General features: G+C 37.9%; 1 protein-coding gene across 2 annotated transcripts in view; it reads right to left on the reverse strand.

The window, feature by feature from the left end:
- PKNOX2 (PBX/knotted 1 homeobox 2) overlaps positions 1-18804 on the reverse strand; it is a 346585-nt gene that overhangs the window by 74752 nt on the left and 253029 nt on the right. For both annotated transcript variants that reach the window (XM_074303895.1, XM_074303894.1), the window contains one exon: positions 9453-9592. In XM_074303895.1, coding sequence (XP_074159996.1) covers positions 9453-9592 — 140 coding nt within the window. The remainder of the gene's footprint in view (positions 1-9452; positions 9593-18804) is intronic.

Below are 18804 nucleotides of genomic sequence, written 5' to 3' on the forward strand. Positions count from 1 at the left end.
GCAATTTTCTCATTCTAGAAGCAGCAGAATGGTAGTTACATCATTTTTTAAAAATTAATTTTTTGGGGAGAGTGGGGAGAGGAGAGAAGAGGCAAGAGAATAAGGTTAAGTGACTTGTTCAGAGTCACACAGCTAATAAGTGTCTGAGGAGGGATTTCATCTGAGGTTCTCTAGGGCTGCTGCTCTATCCATCATACCACCTAGCTCCCCCTAACTTTGTTAAATGAGTGAAATAACATTCAATAATAACAAAATCACAATCTAAGCCTCTTTTCCCCTCTGGGAGAAAAAAGACCACTGCCTAACCCCAAAAGTGGACTAACTGAATCCTTTTCAGTTTATAGAGGTTCCAATGGGAACTTTGAGTCCTAAGTAGAATCACATAATATCCACAAAGACTTGGGTCTGTGGGCTCTTTTCAACAATTAAGTGATTCAGGTCAATTTCAATGAACTTGTGATGGAAAGAGTCATTCATGCCTGGGAGCCAAAATTGAACAGTGGAAGAGGAGTTCTGAGTTCCAAGAAACAGGAAATCCAGAAATCTCAAGATCCTACATTAGAATCCAAAGCTATACTCCTTTGCCTTACTATGAAGAACCTTCTATAATCTGGCTTCACTTTATCACTAAAACATATTCTCCAGTATACACATTTCACTGTAACAGGCCAGTCTCCTTATTATCTTAAGAAGACATTGCTGATTTTCACTCTCTTTTTTCTTCCTCACTTTTACTCCCTTTCCTTTGTTCTTTTCTGTGCTCCACAATCTACCTAATTTTAAGGCCTGCCTCAAATCCCACTGCTTTTGTGCTCCTTCCAGCTTTCACTGACATTTCTTTCCACTTCCTTTGACCTCTTATGGTATATACTGGACTCTAGTTGAAGCATTCATTATTTCTTATCCATATATTGTAAGGACCTCCTAAATGATCACTATCTTCACAAAATTTTCCCTCTCCAATCCATTCTTCACATAATTGCCAAACCCTATTCCTAAAACTCTCTCTAATTATGTCACTACTAAACTTAAAACTTCCAGTGGTTCCCCATTGTCTAACAAGTAAAATATAAATTACTTTACCTTGGCATACAAGATCCTACCTAAGCTGTACTATGACACTAATCTACCTTTTCAGCTTTAGTGTTGCTTTTGCAGATTCTAGGCTTCAGCCAAGGAGGATTAGCTGTTTATTTCCTGATCTTGACCCTATGTATACAATGCCTTTTGCCTGAAACACATTCTGCACGAGCACGTGTACACACACACACACACACACACACACACACACGCCCACACATGCACACACCCTCATCTACCTCCTGCCACCATCTTTGCTAATGAACATCTTTGTTTTTTTGTGAAGTGTAATTCAAACACCATCTTTTTCCTGAATTTTTAAATTACTCCTTCATAAGGAATGCTTTCTTCCTTGAATTTATTTTTTTCCTTTATATTTTTGTTTTGATATATAGATTTTAATAGGTTTTCTAATCAAGTCTTCATTTTACTGTGACGATATCCTGCTCTACTATAGTGGTATAAATAAAACATTAAGATAAATATGAAGTACAAATGTAGACAACAAAAGATGAACTAAGTAGTCTTCATGAACCAATAATTGAAACAATTGTCAAAAGCAAAAATAAAAGATGCTAACAACCCTTGCCTCTTTTTCTCACCACAATACACTTGCTCAAATAAAGAAGCTGAATAAGGTTTCCTTGCATTTTTCGGAGCATTCTGTGCTGATCATTTCTAATTTATCTTCCATTTATTCCTATATCTGTACTAGATTTTAAGCTCCCTGGGGACAAACACTGTACCCATTACCTCGCCCAGTTCCTTGCACACATAACTTTATTAGATGTTTGCTGAATTCTAAACTTCACAATATAACACTAATATATTATAAACTAAATTATTATAAAAAGGCAATTATCAAAACTATCTGGTAGTAACTAAGAAATAGAGTGGTAATGAGTGAAATAGATTAGGTATATTAGACATAATATTAAGTTTCTATAGTGTGTGATAAACCTTATGGGATAAGAACTTACTATTTAACAAAAACCGCTGGGAAAACTGAAAAATTATATAGCAGAAACTAGGTATAGACCAACATCTTATATCATATGCTAAGATGAAGTCAGAATGGGTACATGTTTTAGATATAAAGGGTGATATCATAAGCAAATTAGGAGAGCAAGGAAGTTTATCTGTCAGATCTATGGAGAATAATATATGATCAAACAAGAGATACAAAATATTACAAGATATCAAATAGATAATTTGGATTATATTAAATTAAAAAGAGTTCACTTAAACAAATCTAATGTGACCAAAATTAGAAGGAAAGCAGAAAGTTAGAAAACAAAACTTTAAAAAAATTTCAATTTTCAAAAGTATTTTATTTCTCCAAATACATATAAAGATAGCTTTCAACATTCATTTGTGTAAGATCCTTGTGTCCCAAATATTTTTCTCTCCCTCCCTTATCTCCCCCTCCCCAAGGCAGCAAGCAATCTTTCGACATATTTCCATATTTGTCCTGTTGTACAAGAAAAAATAAGACTAAAAGGGGAAAAACATGAGAAAAAAACAGATGAGTAAACAAAACCAGGTAAAAATACTATGTTTCAATTCACATTCAATCTACATCCATAGTTCTCTCTCTGGATGCAAATGACATTTTTTCATCCCAAGTCTCCTGGAATTGCCTTGAATCACCACACTGTTGAGAAGAGCCAAGTCCATCATAGTTGATCATAAGAAAATCTTGCTGTTACTGTGTACAATGTTCTCTTGGTTCTGCTTGCTTCACTTAGCATCAGTTCATGTAAGTCTTTCTAGGCTTTTCTGAAATCAGTCTGCTTATCATTTCTCACAAAACAATAATATTCCATTATTTTCATATACCCAAACTTATTCAGTCATTCCCCAATTGATGGGTATCCACAATTTCCAGTTCTTTGCTACCATAAAAATAGCTGCTACAAATATTTTTTGACTGTGTGATCTTTTTTCTCTATTATGATTTCTTTAGAATAAAGACACTATTAATACTACTGGATCAAAATGTATACAGTTTGATAGCCCTTTGGGCATAGTTCCAAATTGTTTTCTAGAAGGGTTAGATCGTTTACAACTTCACCAACAATGCATTAGTGTCCCAGTTTTCCCCATATCCCCTCCAACATTTATCATTATCTTTTCCTGTCATCTTAGCCAATCTGATAGGTGTGAACTGGTATCTCAGAGTTTTGTCTAAATTTGTATTTCTCTAGTCAAGTGTTTAAAGCATTTTTTCTTATAACTAAAAATGTCTTTAATTTCTTCCTCTGAAAATTGTCTATTCATATCATTTGGCCAAATATCAATTGGGGAATGATGTGTATTCTTATAAATTTTAGTCAGTTGTCTATATATTTGAGAAATGAGGCCTTTATCAGAAACACTACCTGTAAAAATCCCTCCCTCACCCCAGCTTTCTGCTTCTCTTCTAATCTTGGCTGCATTGCTTTTGTTTGTGCAAAAAAATCTTTTAATTTAATGTAATCAAAATAATCCACTTTGCATTTCATAATGTTCTTTGGTTCTTTGCCCATAAATTAGGAAAAAAACTTTTACAGCATGTATTTTTGATAAAGGTCTCATTTATTAAATATATAGACAACTGAGTCAAATTTATTAGAATACAGAATTCTAAGAATACATTTCCCAATTGATAAATGGTTAAAGGATATGAACAAGCAGTTAATTAAAGCTATTTATAGTCATATGAAAAATGCTTTAAATCATGATTGATTAGAGAAATGAATTAAAACAATTCTGAGATACCACCTTACAACTCTCAGATTGGTTACTATGATAGAAAAGGAAAACAATAAATATTGGAGGGGATGTGGGAAAACTGGGACAGAGAAAGCACAGGTGGTGGAGTTGTGAACTGATCCAATCATTATGAAGAGCAATTTGGTATAATGCTCAAAGGGCTATTAAACTGCATACCACAATGTCACTCCTACATTCTGTATCTCAGAGATTTTTTTAGAAAAGGGAAAATAACCTATTGTGTGAAAATATTTATAGCAGTTAGTTCTTTTTTGTGGTAGCGAAGAATTGGAAATTGAGGAAATACTCATTAACTTGGCTGAACAAGCTGTGGCATATGAATGGAATAGAATACTACTGTGCTATAAGACATGAAAAAAGAAATCTAGAAAGATTTACGCAAACTGATGTAAAGTGAGCAGAACCAGGAAAACATGGTAGTAATAGCAATACTATACAAAGTTCAACTGTGAATGACTTAGCTATTATCAGCAATACAATGATCCAAGGTAATCCTGAAGTACTTATGATGAAAAATGCTTTCTACTAGAGAAAGAACTGATAGAGTCTGACTGCAGATTGAAGCACACACTATTTTCTCTCTATTTTTTGGTGTTTTTCCCCCTTTTCATCTGTTTCTTATTTTATAACATGATCAATATGGAAATATGTTTTACATGATTGTACATGCATAACTATATAAAACTATTTACTATTTTAGGGAGGAGGGAGTTGAGGGAGGGTACCAAAAAATTTGGAACTCAATTTTAAAAAATGAATGTTATTGTCTTTCCACATAATTAGAAAAACAAATACTATTAAAAAATAAACTCTATAGTACAGTGGAAAATCTACCATAGTGCAAAGTACCTAGTGAGCACTCAAGAAATAACTCTCATGTATATAACACTTAAATCTCTACAGAGTACTTCATATATTTTACCTCATTTAATCCTCACAACTGTGAGGAAAAGGCTATTATTATCCCCACTTAACAGATAAGGAAAGTGAGGCTCAAAAAGTCTTTGATCCAGCATTACACAGCTTGTCTGAGGCAGCTTGGTCTTTAGGAATGCTAATCCAAGACTATCTACTACTCTAAGCTTTTTTTCTTGCCTGTTGATTAATCTCAGTTGAATGAAAATGAAAACCTATCAAATCCAACACATGGATTAGTTTACCTTACTCTGGGGCTGGGAGCTATTAATCAGCTATTTCCTACAGATGTTATAATGAATAACTTTCTCCAACTAGGTAGACCGAAGGGATGAGCCAAGGTATTCTGAACTCTCCACCTGGTTCAATGTGACCTATCCAGTGGGACAAACCTGAGGGCAGTCAAGCATCTAGCTGGTAGTCAAAAGGAAAACTATATATTTTTGTTGTTTTCCAGGAAAAGAAGAAATAAGAATGTGTGGGTGAGTGGGTTGTTCTAATATGATGAAAATTCCTTTTCCTAAATATATATATGGGTTTGTCTGGATGAAGTAAGGGTATTTGTAATGTTAAAAAAAAAAAAAAAAACCTTAGAAAGGCAAATGTATGAAGGTTAGAATAAACTAAATATGGACTTCTGAAGGTACATGTGACAGAAGCCTCAATACGTGATCCTGGTTAAAGGGATCGACATAAGAAATACAGAAACAATGTTCAGAAAAGTAGTTCAGAGAATATGAGAGAGTAAAAAGAAAATAGCATTATGATTTGGTATGCCAATGCAGTAAGGAGGGGTAAATCAACTAGAAAGGGCTTGAAAGCAGAAGGGTCATTTAGGGACTTGTCCTAGCTGAGAGAAAATGCCATAAAAAGATTTTGACTTGATAAAGGCAGGCAGGGTGAAATCTAGGGAAGGGCAAAACCAGTAATTTGGGAGTACAAATAGATTCAGAGAGAGTAGTTTCCACTTGGGACAACAAGAAAAAGCTAATTCCTAAAAGGAGCATAGCTAAGGGTGAACTTCTCACCCTTGCAGTGAAACTTAGAAAGAACGGAACAAGCATTTATTAAGCACCTACTATGGGCCAGAAACATATTATTTCATTTGATCCTCAAAACAACCTTGGCAAATAAATGCTATTATTATGCTCATTTTACAGTTGAGGAAACTGAGGCAAACGGAAGTTAAGTGACTAGGTACTTGCTCACAACTAGTAATTGTCTGTAGCTGGATTTGAATTTAGGTCTTTCTGAGTTCTATTCACTCCACCAACTAACTAGCTGCACTCAGAGTAAAACTAGTTAAAGCTATTTTAAGTAATAAAATCTGTAATTTGTGTACAGACCATTTTTTGATCTCTAAATGGCAATGTGTTATGCTGAAGAAAGAAGGAAAGAAAAAACAAATAGAGAAAGGTTACGGTATCAAGGAAGAAGGAAAGAAAAAACAAATGGAGAAAGGTTACAGTATCAAGGAAGAAGGAAAGAAAAAACAAATGGAGAAAGGCTACAGTATCAAAGGGCCATTGGAAAAAGATGGCCCCTGTTCCTTTGTGTCAGGATGAAATGACCATCAGTAAAAGCATGGGGAACTGTCTCGCTGGGGGGTTGTCCGCAGCTGGCACTGTGGGAAGTTGTCTTGCCAATTCTGGCAGTCACCTTACCCTAGTGACCTAGCCCTATGGGCCTTTTATCTAGTATCTTTCACTGGGGAAGCTAAATAGGTGCTAATGCCCATTATTCTCTCATTCTTTTTGCTGGCTCCCAGATGAGATCTAGCTAGTATTCATTTATCAAAAATAGGATCCTATAGTGGATTGTCCCCAGGGTTCTCAAAGCATTGTGTAAACTTTAATGATTGAATGGTCAGGCCTTAGGGGAGAAGTTGGGGCTTAGGAGATAAATTCTCTGGAGAGTCATCTTCCCTCTCACTACCCCCAACACCTGGTCATACCCAGCTCCTTCCACTCAGCTCCTCCCCAGGAAATCTCAGTTTCCATGGGAACCTACACACTTCAAAGGGGAAAGAAGGAGACTGGAAGAGAGAGAAGAGAGGAAGCCGGATTAACCTCACCTTTTTTGCCCCCCCTCACCCAGCAGCCAGCAATCTAATTTGTATGTGCCAGCTAGTGCTTGACATGCTCTGGGCACTGGATCAACATTACCCATTACTCCCAAGAAAGAGGGAGAATGGGCAGGCCATGCTGTGTGTTTTCACCTGTTTGGGAAAAGCCCCGGGGTGGAGTGTTTCAGGGAGGGAAGGAGAGGGGGCCCCTCAGCGAGGTCCAAACCTGTAGCAGCCCACCCTGCTGGGCTGCTTCTCCTCAGGCCACCCCTCTCCCTCACTTGGGGGCCTATAAATGCAATTAGCCTCGATGTGCATCCAATCATCAGATCCGCTCAGATTATATTGCAATCATTAATCTGAGCTGGGGAGCTCCTTGTGTTGCCTTGCTGATTAGCCTCGATGATGCTCTGGTATGATCCAATTAAAGGAGGCCCCTGCCTTCCCTCCCCTCCCCACCCCCACCTCCAATCTGCACCTCCTCCAGTTTCTCTGTCAGAGGGGAAGCAATTCATTCTATCCTGATACCCAAATAAAACCTTCCCGCTACCACACATATGCTGTATATACAAGCACATATCCACCCACTTTTGTCAGCACTCCTCCTCCTGCCTTCCTCCCTCACAGAGCCAGAGAGAGGGGGAAGGGGGCCCAGTTGACTTTTGGGACTCTGGGATACGTATGGAGAAGCACAAAAGCCAGTGCCCAGGCACTAATATGAATTGAAAGAGTCTTGTTACATTTATTGACATGAAATGCTGACTCCCCAATGTGGTTTGAAGCAGTCACGCTTCCTGGAGGCAGGCAAATCTAATTAAAATTACCCTGGGCTCCTAGACCTTCCAGAAGTGCCGGACTGCACTCCCAGCTACATCTTCTCATCACTCCATGGCTACAGAAAGAAAAGTCAGATTTTAACAGGAGCAGGGATGAGATCAGATAGAGCCCTCTGGGTTAACTGTAGAAGGAAGCCACAGGAGGAAGGGCAAGGACAGACCAAACAGACTACAGTGGTATGGGTGCAGCTGCTACCAGAACGTGATTATGGATTTTGTCTCCCAGTTCTTACATATAAGCACTTACTGTATGTCAGGCTCCATGTGAGGCACTAGTATTGCTCCCTAGAACTTAGTGATACTCTAAAAGGGACAATATTCTCTAGGAGTTAATATTCTAGGATAAGGCTTGAAGTGTAATAGGAGGCTATACCAGAGACAGAAAGAAGCACCATAGGGTCTGAAGCTCCCATAGGTTATTTCCCAAGTCAGAGAATCTCAGAGTTAGAAACTATCTACATGCAGTTTACTAGAATAGGAATCTCTTCTGATATTTTCAACAAAGAATCGTTCAGTTTCTTCTAAAGACCTCCAGTAATGGCAAGGAGAACCTAATCACTTTTGGAGTCAGCCCATTCCATTTCTGGAATGGGACATTTCCCCACTATATGGAGCTGAAAAAATGGCTCTTTATAATTTCCACTCATGATTCCAGTTCTGGTTTCTTGGCCAAGAAAACGACATCTAATCCTGCCACCAAATGACAGCAAATACTGTTGCTTAAAAAAAAAAAAAACCTACCACATCTTTCCCCAAGTCTTTTCTTCTTCACGCTAAATAGTTCTAGTCTCTTTGACTATTTCTCATATGGCATGGTCTATAGTTGTTCCACCATCCCAATCCTCCTCCTGAAGTTGGACTTCACGTTGCCATTATCTTTTCTAAAACATGCAGTGATCTGTGGAAGAACCTGAACCTTCTCTGGTCAGAGTGTTACCAATGAGGGGTGTAGAGTAGAAAGGATAAAATGACAAGAAAGGTAGTAGCAGAATAGCAGGGGGCTCCCCAATCCTGAGAAATCTTGCCATCTACAAGTTCAAATGTTAGGCTACAAACACTCGATTTGCTGAGGGGATTCAACACATGCTTGATGGTACTGTTTCTTTTTTTGGAGAAGGAAGGAAAGGAGGAAGAAAACATTATTAAACTCTTAACTAGGTACCAGGTCGTTGGGTACAATTTGAATTGATTAGGGCTGAATTTCTCAATGAGCAATGGTGGAAGGAGGGTTGAAAGAGGAGTAGTGCTGGGGAATATCCTATATATCACTAATCTTCATAAAAACTCCTGGGGAACTCTGGTGCCTTAGGGAAAAACTTTGGATCAGCTTTAGTCAATTCCTCCCTCTCCCTGAAGGACTTCCCAAACTTCCTTTAAGTCTTCTAAGAGTTGAGAAAAATGAAGAAGTAGCTATTTTCCATCTCCAAATTATTCTTAGAACAACAAAAGGAGGACTAAGGATAGTACACAGATAGGATAGGTATCAATGAGAATTTTCCCAAAGGTCAATGTCAAATACTGAAACTGAGCAAGTGAAACTGTAATTGCTTTATCTCTCAAAAAGCTAACCTAATGAGCAGGATTTGAGACACTCCTACCTAGTGATAGATGATACTAAATTAAACCAGGAAATCTATGAATCTAAAGGAGGAAAGAAAATGTAGTCCTTGTCTCAATGACTCTCTTCCTGCAATGACGACCATCCCCATCTCTGAGGTTCAGGGGGTAAGCTTCCTAATAAAGCTGGATCTCTGGCTGATTAGGGAACTGCAGTCTCTTACCTATATACAGCACGCTTGTCAGCCTCCAGCTGAGCCTGGGGGTCGATAGGGGCACTAGGAACCGGGGTGCTGGCAGCAGCTGAAGGCGCTGAGATATGGACGGCCTGAGCCTTGGTGGGTGGCTGGGCGGTAGCCGTCATCTGCAGAGAAAAGAATGGCAGGAGAAGAAGAAAAGAAGTTAATGCTTTTAAGATAGCTTCCCCCTTCATGGATAAAATCTGGAAGGAGTGTATCCATCCTGAACTGCATAAATGAGGCGAAATATATGCACCTGAAATAGGGTGTGAGCAAATGATAGAAGTGTAAATGGTTTAATTTACAGTGTAGTGAGGAAAGCATTAGATTTGTACTCATCCCAATTGGGTTTAAAAATCTCAACTCTGACACTTTCTAGCCAATTGTTCTTGAGCACCAAGTTGTTGAGAGCAAAGCATTTCATAAATTCTCCCCCCCCCCCCCCAGGCTGGGATTAAGTGACTTGCCCAGGGTCACACAGCTAGGAAGTGTTAAGTGTCTGAGACCAGATTTGAACTCCGGTCCTCCTGAATTCAGAGCTGGTGCTTATCCACTGCACCACCTAGCTGCCCCCCATTTCATAAATTCTAAAGTGTTATATAAATGAATTGTTATTTGTCATTATTTATTAAATGTTTCATATATGTATATATGTACACATATGTATATACACACAATATATATATATATATATATATAAACATATAGGTCCAATTCACATAGATGAATTATTTAGACTTAATCACAACTGTCTGAAGCAGTAATAGTTTGAAAAAAGGTGATTTATAATTTGCATTGTCACTCCTAAGTCACAACTGAAAAAAAAAGGTGATTTGTATTTTGCAATTGTTACTTCTAAATAAAGCTAAGTAGAATAAAACAATGAACTTGTTTGAAAGACAGAGTACAACAGAAGGCATGCTAGCTAGAAATGGGAGTCAGGAGATCCTAGGCTCTGACACCAGATCTATGATCCAGAAGAACAAAACTCTGAACCTTCCTGAGTTCATTCCCTCATTTGTAAAATATTGATAATACTATCTACATCCCAGGATTGTTATGAGATTGAAAATGAGCTATTCTATGCAAATAGTTTTTCCAAATTTTAGAGCTTTCTATATATAAGTCCCATTTTGTTTTATTTTTTAAAAGGCACTGGTGAGACATTCACATCTTAAGACCTTAGCTTTAGTCACTTTGAAAAGCAAAGAAAGGAAGCTGAAGTGGTTCTTTGTTTGCTTCTAGTCAGAGTTAAAAGTTCCAATTGTTTTTATTGTCCCTAAATGATTCTACAACTGCAAGAAGAATTCATATAGTCATTTGAAGAGATGTAGGTCTACTGAAAAATAAAGATTTTTTAAAAAATATGATCCCATAACCAGTACATGCCAATGCTTCACATTACTTCTGCAAGGCAATCAGGAGTCAATGACTTGCCCAGTGTCAAAGCTAGTGAACGTCAAATGCCTAAGGTCACATTTGAACTCAGATCCTCCTGACTCTAGGGCTAGTGCTCTAACCTCGTTGTTCTACTTTAGCACACTTTCTATAGAAATAAAAATGCATGTAAAAACAACTACAGGAATCAAAGGTGAGGCAGTTAGATGGCATAGTGAATAGGGAACAATACCTAAAGTGACAGAAACCTGGGTTCAAAATCTGCCAAGTTATAGACCAGCAGTGAAACTGAATAATTTTATTTCACTGAATCTCAGGTATTTTTTTTTTTTAATTTGTAAAGTGGGAGAGTTGGATCAGATGACATTTAAGACTTCTAAATCTAAATCTATGATCTGGTGAACTCAGCCTGTTTCCTCATATGTAACATAGGAATAATAGAAAAATCATATGATTGTTGTAAGGATCAAATCAAATGAGATAATTTATGTAAAGTGCTCCACCAGCCTTAAAAGCAGCATATAAATGTTAACTACTAAAAATACCATACATTCTAGATTTAGGAAATTATACTTCAAGAAATCATGTGGTCCAGCATTTGCCTGGGAGTTGGAGTATATTCAAATGAGCCCAAATCCACTATTCCTAGTGCAGAGAGGATGGATGAGGGATGAGGATATAAAAAGAATTTGTCCACAATATCATTTTCTATCACAAGCAATATTATACACAGGGATAGAAGAAAAAACACAGCTTTGGCTATATCTATCACTTTTTCTCTATTTAAAGTATTAATAAAATAATAAGAATACATCATAGTCTTTACATTATATTACATGTTAAATGATATTTCATATAAGTGTATTAGTACTACATATATTAAGCATAATAAAGTATTATTGATGTATTATAATCCATCACTTTTACTAGAAAAAAGATGATGACACAGATATTCTCATCACTGTAGGTTGGGCAATCTGTATAGCCCTTTACTGTTCTTATTAAAAAACTGAGACATCATAACCAGTTTCTCTTATTATGACTGGCCATGTCCCCAAAGCACCTTTCTACCTCCCACATTTTGGAAGCAAGAAAGGAAGGATCAGCACAAACCCTACTGGGTAGTGGCAGAACCAGCTGGTGAGTTCACCCCAACATTGGTTCACCCCAAGCCAAGAAATCCATCAATAAAGACAAACTGAAGTTCCTCCCACAGTCTCTACTACTGGGAAAAAACATGGTCCCCAAGCAAGAAAAACTCATGGGGACTAGCAAACTGGAATTATTGATTGGAGGTACTAGTCCTTTTTCTAACTGTTATTATTGCTATATTAGCTTTATTACCTGGTCATTCCCCATAGCTTCTACAGACAGTGTGAGAATCCCACATGAGAAGAGTCAAGTCCAAGTTCAGCAGATAAGACTGAACACAGCATAGGAAAAAAACAAAACAAAACAAACAATTTTAAGGGAATCAGCCAATTTTTTCCTGGCAGGGGAATAAAGCCAATTATCTCCATTTTTATTAACCACTGGCCTAGACTCATTTGTCCCATCTGACACAATAGTGATGTGTCCCAGAAGAGTGGCGAAAGCAGCTATAATAGGCATAATCTACCATAAGAAAACCTAAAATATAAAAATTCAAGTTCACAAAATGTAAATGGTGTTTAAGAATGAAATGTAATAGGGTGGGAGGAGCATCCTGAAAAAAAAAAAAAAAAGGAATTGATTTCCTCAAGCAAGAAATCTTTGTTTTATGGAAGTGAATGATACTTAAAATGTGATTCAATTTCTAAACGTTGAATTATGTACAAGTTCAGGACTTCAGGAGTGTATTTCTTTCACAAAGTAAAGGATTTTAGTTTCTAAGGGGTTCCTTAACATGAAATGCAAATTGGGCAGGTAACCCCTTTTAAGCTATCCAGGCAAGAGTTGATTTTAGCTCCAAATTTAAATGATCTTGGGGGGTCACAGGGATTAAGGAGATCATGAATCAAGTTTCTCTTTCACTCACACTTCCCCCTAAGGATCTGGAGGGCCAGATCGGGGATTAAAAAGGAATTAAAAAGGAAAACTTGGAATAAAATGTAAATCAAAGCTGGTTACTTTCCTGCATCCCAATAGGCACTAGCTGAAAAGTAGTTATTAGGGCTCAGGGAAGGAGGAAGGCTGAGAGCACAGTTAGGCGAGGGTGATGACTCAAATTTATAAAACTCCTGGGGGCCAATTCGGCAAACTCTGCATTTCCTTGGGGTTTGGGGAGTGAATGTTTATCTCTAAATAGATTTCCTTTTATAGCCAGAAACCTCCATTTCCCAACAGCTGGAGCTCAAAGGCAGAGAGAATGACCTGCAGCTGTCAGCAGGGCCTGGAGGTGAAAGGCTGGGGGTTGGAGGGTGGAAAAGGGGGGGGGTGGAGAAGAGGGAATGGAGAAGGGGGGTAGTGGAGGAAAGGGAATCAAAGACTAGGAGGAGGGGAGTGTTAGGAAAGAGGCTCAAAAAGTCATAGTGGGGGTAGCCAGTAATTTCATCTTAGTTTTCCCCCTCAATATCTTGCCTCTTTCTCCTCTCCATAGGGTTTGGAGGGTTCCCTGCTTGTTTATTACATTGCATTAGGGATCTTTGGGCCTGCACAGACCATCCTGATTCTAAGGTTTAATTGACTAGAATGCTTGGCTTCTGACAATTGTCCAAACAGTTAAACCTAGAAGTTCATCATTACCCTTTAGAAATCGTGCTTGGATATATGGGCCAATATCTCTTAGAAGGGATAGAGAGAGAGGGGAGAAGAAAGGAACCTTAAAAGTTGTCATTTTTCAGGATGGGGTGGCCTTGAAAAAACAATCTGAACCATGAGCCACTACTATTTTCTGCCTTTCTTTTGGTTTCTTTCCTCTCTTTTTCACCACCCTCTCTCCCTTTCCCTTCCCATCATAAAGCTTGGGACACTGAGGATACCATTTTTTTCCCTGAGGCTGGGGTTAAATGACTTGCCCAGGGTCACACAGCTAGGAAGTGTTAAGTGTCCGAGACCACATGTGAACTCGGGTCCTCCTGAATTCAAGGTTGGTGCTCTATCCACTTCGACACCTAGCTGCCCCGAGGATACCATTTAAATATAGTGCTGGAAGGAGATTTTAAAGCCTCCTCTTTATAGAAAAGAAAACCAAGACGCAGAGAAATTAAATGATTTGCCTAAGGTAACACAGGTCATAAGTGTTATAGGTAGAATTTAGACCCAGATGCTCTTAGTTCTCTAGGCAGTGTGCTTTCTCCTCTGGCCTTTCATCTAGTTCCCATGGCCTTTGGTCATATATTCTTGAGTAGACAAATGGCTTCCTCAAAGTAAAGTTAATCCCAAACCCAGGTAAGGAAAGAAACTGAGCAGATCTTACAAACAGTCCTCAAAGAGGGAGATTTTATGATTATGATAATGGGCGCTGTGAAGATTTGTGCTACTGGTCTGCCAGTTGCCTACTTTGGTTGCCTTTTCCTCAGTCCAAGCCGCTTACACAATGAGTTAGAATTACTAAGGGGTCAGTGTGTGACTTGGGACTTCATGGATTATGGGAGCAAGGTTCCCTCTCAATCTAGAGTTCTGGTTAAAAAAAAAAAAAAGCCTATTGATCTCCTAAGAAATAAAAATTCCCTAAGACCAAAGTATAGCATCAAATTTGAATAAGTGCTCCACCCACATCCCAAGGAGGCACAGATGATTTGAGAAAAAGCTTTTTCTAAAGAGGTATCTGGTTCAGGACTAATCAGTGAATAATGAAAGAAGAGAAGCTAGCTTATTCTGCCTTCTTGCCATAGTGCTAGGGAAGAGCCTAGAGACTTAAAATATATATATATATATATATATATATATATATATATATATATATATATATATATATATATATATATATATATTTTATATTTGGGGTTTTCTTGGCAAAGATATGAGACTAGTTTGGCATTTACTTCTCCAGCTCATTTTACAGATGAGGGACTGGAACAAACTGGGTTATTTGATTTGTCTAGGATCACATAACTAGTAAATATCTAAGGCCAAATTTGAACTCAGGAAGAAGAGTCTTCTTCTCCAGGCCCAGCACTCTATCCTCTGCTGTGAGCCCCAGGGAAGTTAATTGATTCCAGAACTAGACCTTTGTCTAAGATCTCAACTCCTTCAACTGTATGATCTTAGACAAACTGCCTTAGCTTCCTTATCTATACAATGGGATTACCACTAAAACAGAAAAATGCTAATCTCAAAAGATGTGCTGTGAGGATTAAATGAGAGCATATCTCACAAAAGTGCTTTGAAAAGGATAAAGTGCTAAATGAATGTCTAGAAATATTATACATCTGCCCAAACACAGAGTTCCATTAGATATAAACAAAGAACAAAATATGACCACAAAAAGAACTTAAAGATAAGGTAGAAATATATTTCATTTCATTTTGACCCACTTCATTTTGATTCTTGTCATCTCCACCTCCTAGATTCTTAGGTAAAAATCTCACCTTCTGCAAGAAGCCTTTCACAGTTCCCATTAATGATAATATCTCATGGCTATCTCTAATTTATCCTACATTTGTCTTATTTGTATTAATTGTTTACAAGTTGTTCTTTCCCCTTGACCATGAGTCATTTGAGAGAAGGATACACAGGTTCATTTCACAACTTAGTTGCCATCATCAATACCTTGTTTTCACCACTGCATGTCCAATCAGTGACCAAGTCCTATAATTTTCACATTTCTAACAAACACTTCCTTGTCTCCTCTGATAACTAGTCCAGGTCTTCATCACCTCATATCTGGACTACTGCAATATCCTGCTGTTTAGTCTCCTTGCCTCAAGTGTCTCCCCAGTCCAATTGTTCTTCCACAGAGCTGCCAAATGGATCTACCTAAGAAGCAGATCTGACCATTATCAGCTTTTATATTCATTAAACTTCACCGGCTCCCATTACCTCCAAATCAAATACAAAATCCTAGGTTTGGCCTTCAAAGCTCTTCATAATCTGACCCCTGTTACCTTTCCCTCCAGGTTATCTCTGATCTATAATTATGGCATTCTTGCTATTTTTGGAAGAAAACTCCATCTCCCAATTCTGAACGGTTTTATTGGCTGATCTCCAGGTTTAGAATGTTCTTCCTACTTATCTCTATCTTAGTCTCAGCTAAATATATATCTTGTTTATATATAGTTGTTTATCTGTTGAAGACCTTATTAGAGCTTCTTGAGAACAAAGATTTACTTTTTTGCATTAGTATTCTTAGTGCTTAGCACATAGTAGGAGCTTAAGTTCTTGTTGACCTGACTCATCATAGATTGCTTTGGCAGTCGGGCAAAACCCATGGATCCTTAAATGCATAGAATTATAAAGGAAACTATATTGAAACACAATTATAGAAACATTTCAAAAAGTTGCAAGTTCATTAGGCCAACTCCCCACCCCACCATACCCCTTTCCTTTTTTTTTTGCAGAGTTGGAAATTAAAAGTCAGAAATGGAAAACTATTTGTTCAAGGTTGCACATAGTTAGCAAGCATCAGTCAGAATTAACTATGTCTTCAGGTTCCAAATTCAATTCTTTTTCCATTTAGATACTTTGTACCCATGTGACCTTGGTATCTCTGTGAGCCTACATTTCCAATTTTGTAAAACAGACATACTGATATGCTAGCTACCTTACAGGCTTGTGAGGAAAGCATTTGGTAAACTATATAAACATGAGTTTTTGTCTCCTGAAGCACGATAGGTGGACCTATAATGAAGCAAGGGAAACCATCCCACCATTTGGTGGGGGACCATAGTGGGCAAATTTCTGTTCTGAATGAACCACCCTTCTGCCTAATCAGTTGAGTAGTCAGCTTGTTCTATGCTTAGGACTTACCCAGTTCTTTTGGTCCCTGTAGTCAACGTGTTATTTGTGGTGGGGAGAAGAAGAAAAACAGACTTCTTTGGCCAAATTGTATGAAACACTAAGATTCCCCCAAATTGCTCACCCAAAAACCATGTGGTCAGACTCACCTGCTCTAGTAACAAGTTAACTTCACACTATGGGCATCACACCAGCAAGTTATGACAGATATCAGGGTCCTCTTATCCACTCCCAGCCTTCCCCTTTATCATTTCTTACAGTGAAAGAATATTCAATCACTTTGCTATACTACAACTTGTTCCATTTTTTTTCCTAATTGATGGGTTCTCCTCAATTTCTATTTTTTTTTAACACTATAAAAAGATCCCCTTTAAGTGTTTGCTTCTTTCTTTGATCTTTTTGGGTGGGGATACAGATGGCTTCAACTATATGCACCATTTATTAATTTGTGGGTCACAGTTCCACATTGCTACCCAAAAGGCCATGCCAGTTCCTAGTTACAACATTGCAATAAAGTATTTGTTTTTCCACAGTTTCTCTGGCATTTTTCATTTTCTTCTTTTGAGCTTTGTTTATGGACACTTGTTGGTGATGCTACTAGCGGGGATTCCTGGGTAGGTTAGATTGGCCCCATCCAATCCTGAAATGGATGTCAAGCATTTCCAATTCTCTAAACCTGGCCTCTTCCCCAACTCAGTGTCCTTGAATTTGGGTTGGAGATTGTAGACAAGAGACCTCAGAGATCATGAAGTCCACGCCCCTCACAGTATAGATAAGGAAACTTGAGGTCAGGAGATGTTAAACTTCTTGCCCAGTGTCACATAGATAAGAAGTATCCGAGACAGGAGCTCTGATCCCAAATCTAGTATTCTTTCTATTTCACCACATGGAGTAACAATTGAATCAGGCTAAATTCAGTTAATTCATTGTTTTATAAGGCACTTGGGTTTTTACAAATCCTGAAAATGTTCTTAATTCATTAGTCTCTGGTTTGAATGAATCAAATAAATTGAGAAACAATTCAAAAGCAGCATATGAAGGGATGGATATACTTTTATTTGGAAAATTATTATTTTTAAATACTTCCAAATAAATGCTTAGCTTGCAACATTTCACGTGTTTGATTTTCTTTCCCAATAAAATACAAAACCAACAACTACCACTACTTTCTATACTTTTAAAAGCTTTTCATATTGATTATTTCATTTGATTCCCACAAAAAGCCTGTAAAGTATTTTGCCCTATTTTTAAAATAGAGGAATGAAGCACAGGGAAGTAAGAGTAATTGCATTTAATGCTGCATAGAACCCAATGGTAAAGCTAGAACAAAATACCTGAATTACCTTCATACTCTGCTCTTATTTTTTTCTCCCTCTCATTTCTGCTTCCAGATAACTAAGCTCTAAGGGCACAAGAATTTGCCTATAACAAATGCTTAGGATCCTTTAGCATCTTGCCCTTGTTCTCACCCTGCTCATGAAGGCCAAAGGGAAAAGAGAACATAAGGAATTTCTCCTGAGGCTCATTGCATGATTTTTATTATGTCCATCCAGATTTCTTTTTTTTAACAATTGTAGGTATGGACTCATGCTTATTTCCATAGCTGGTTTAAGGCTAGATAAGGTGACCACAAGATTTGGGGTGTAGGTTAAGCACAGAATTATCTAAGGAAAGGGATAGCTAGACCACTGAACAATAACTTTTCGCACCTATTCAAAAGTAAAATTGCTGACTGTATGCTAAAAAAGGGACAGAAAGAGCTCATGAATTAAGTCTACTGTTGAGATTCAGCTCTGAAGCTTCTTCAGCCAACATGACCACAAAGTGGTCAGGCAGCTAAGTGAGCCAAGACAAGGATCTTGTTCAATTAAAATAATAATAATAATAAAAAACCAGATAGTTACAGACGAGAGAGAGAGAGAGAGAGAGAGAGAGAGAGAGAGAGAGAGAGAGAGAGAGAGAGAGAGAGAGAGAGAGAGAGAGAGAGAGAGAGAGAGAAGAGAGAAGAGAGATATAGGGCCATGCAAAAAGAGAAGAAAGAGCCGGCAAGGGAAAAAAAAAC

Source organism: Sminthopsis crassicaudata, chromosome 3 (genome assembly GCF_048593235.1).
Source record: "Sminthopsis crassicaudata isolate SCR6 chromosome 3, ASM4859323v1, whole genome shotgun sequence".
Classification (NCBI taxonomy): domain Eukaryota; kingdom Metazoa; phylum Chordata; class Mammalia; order Dasyuromorphia; family Dasyuridae; genus Sminthopsis; species Sminthopsis crassicaudata.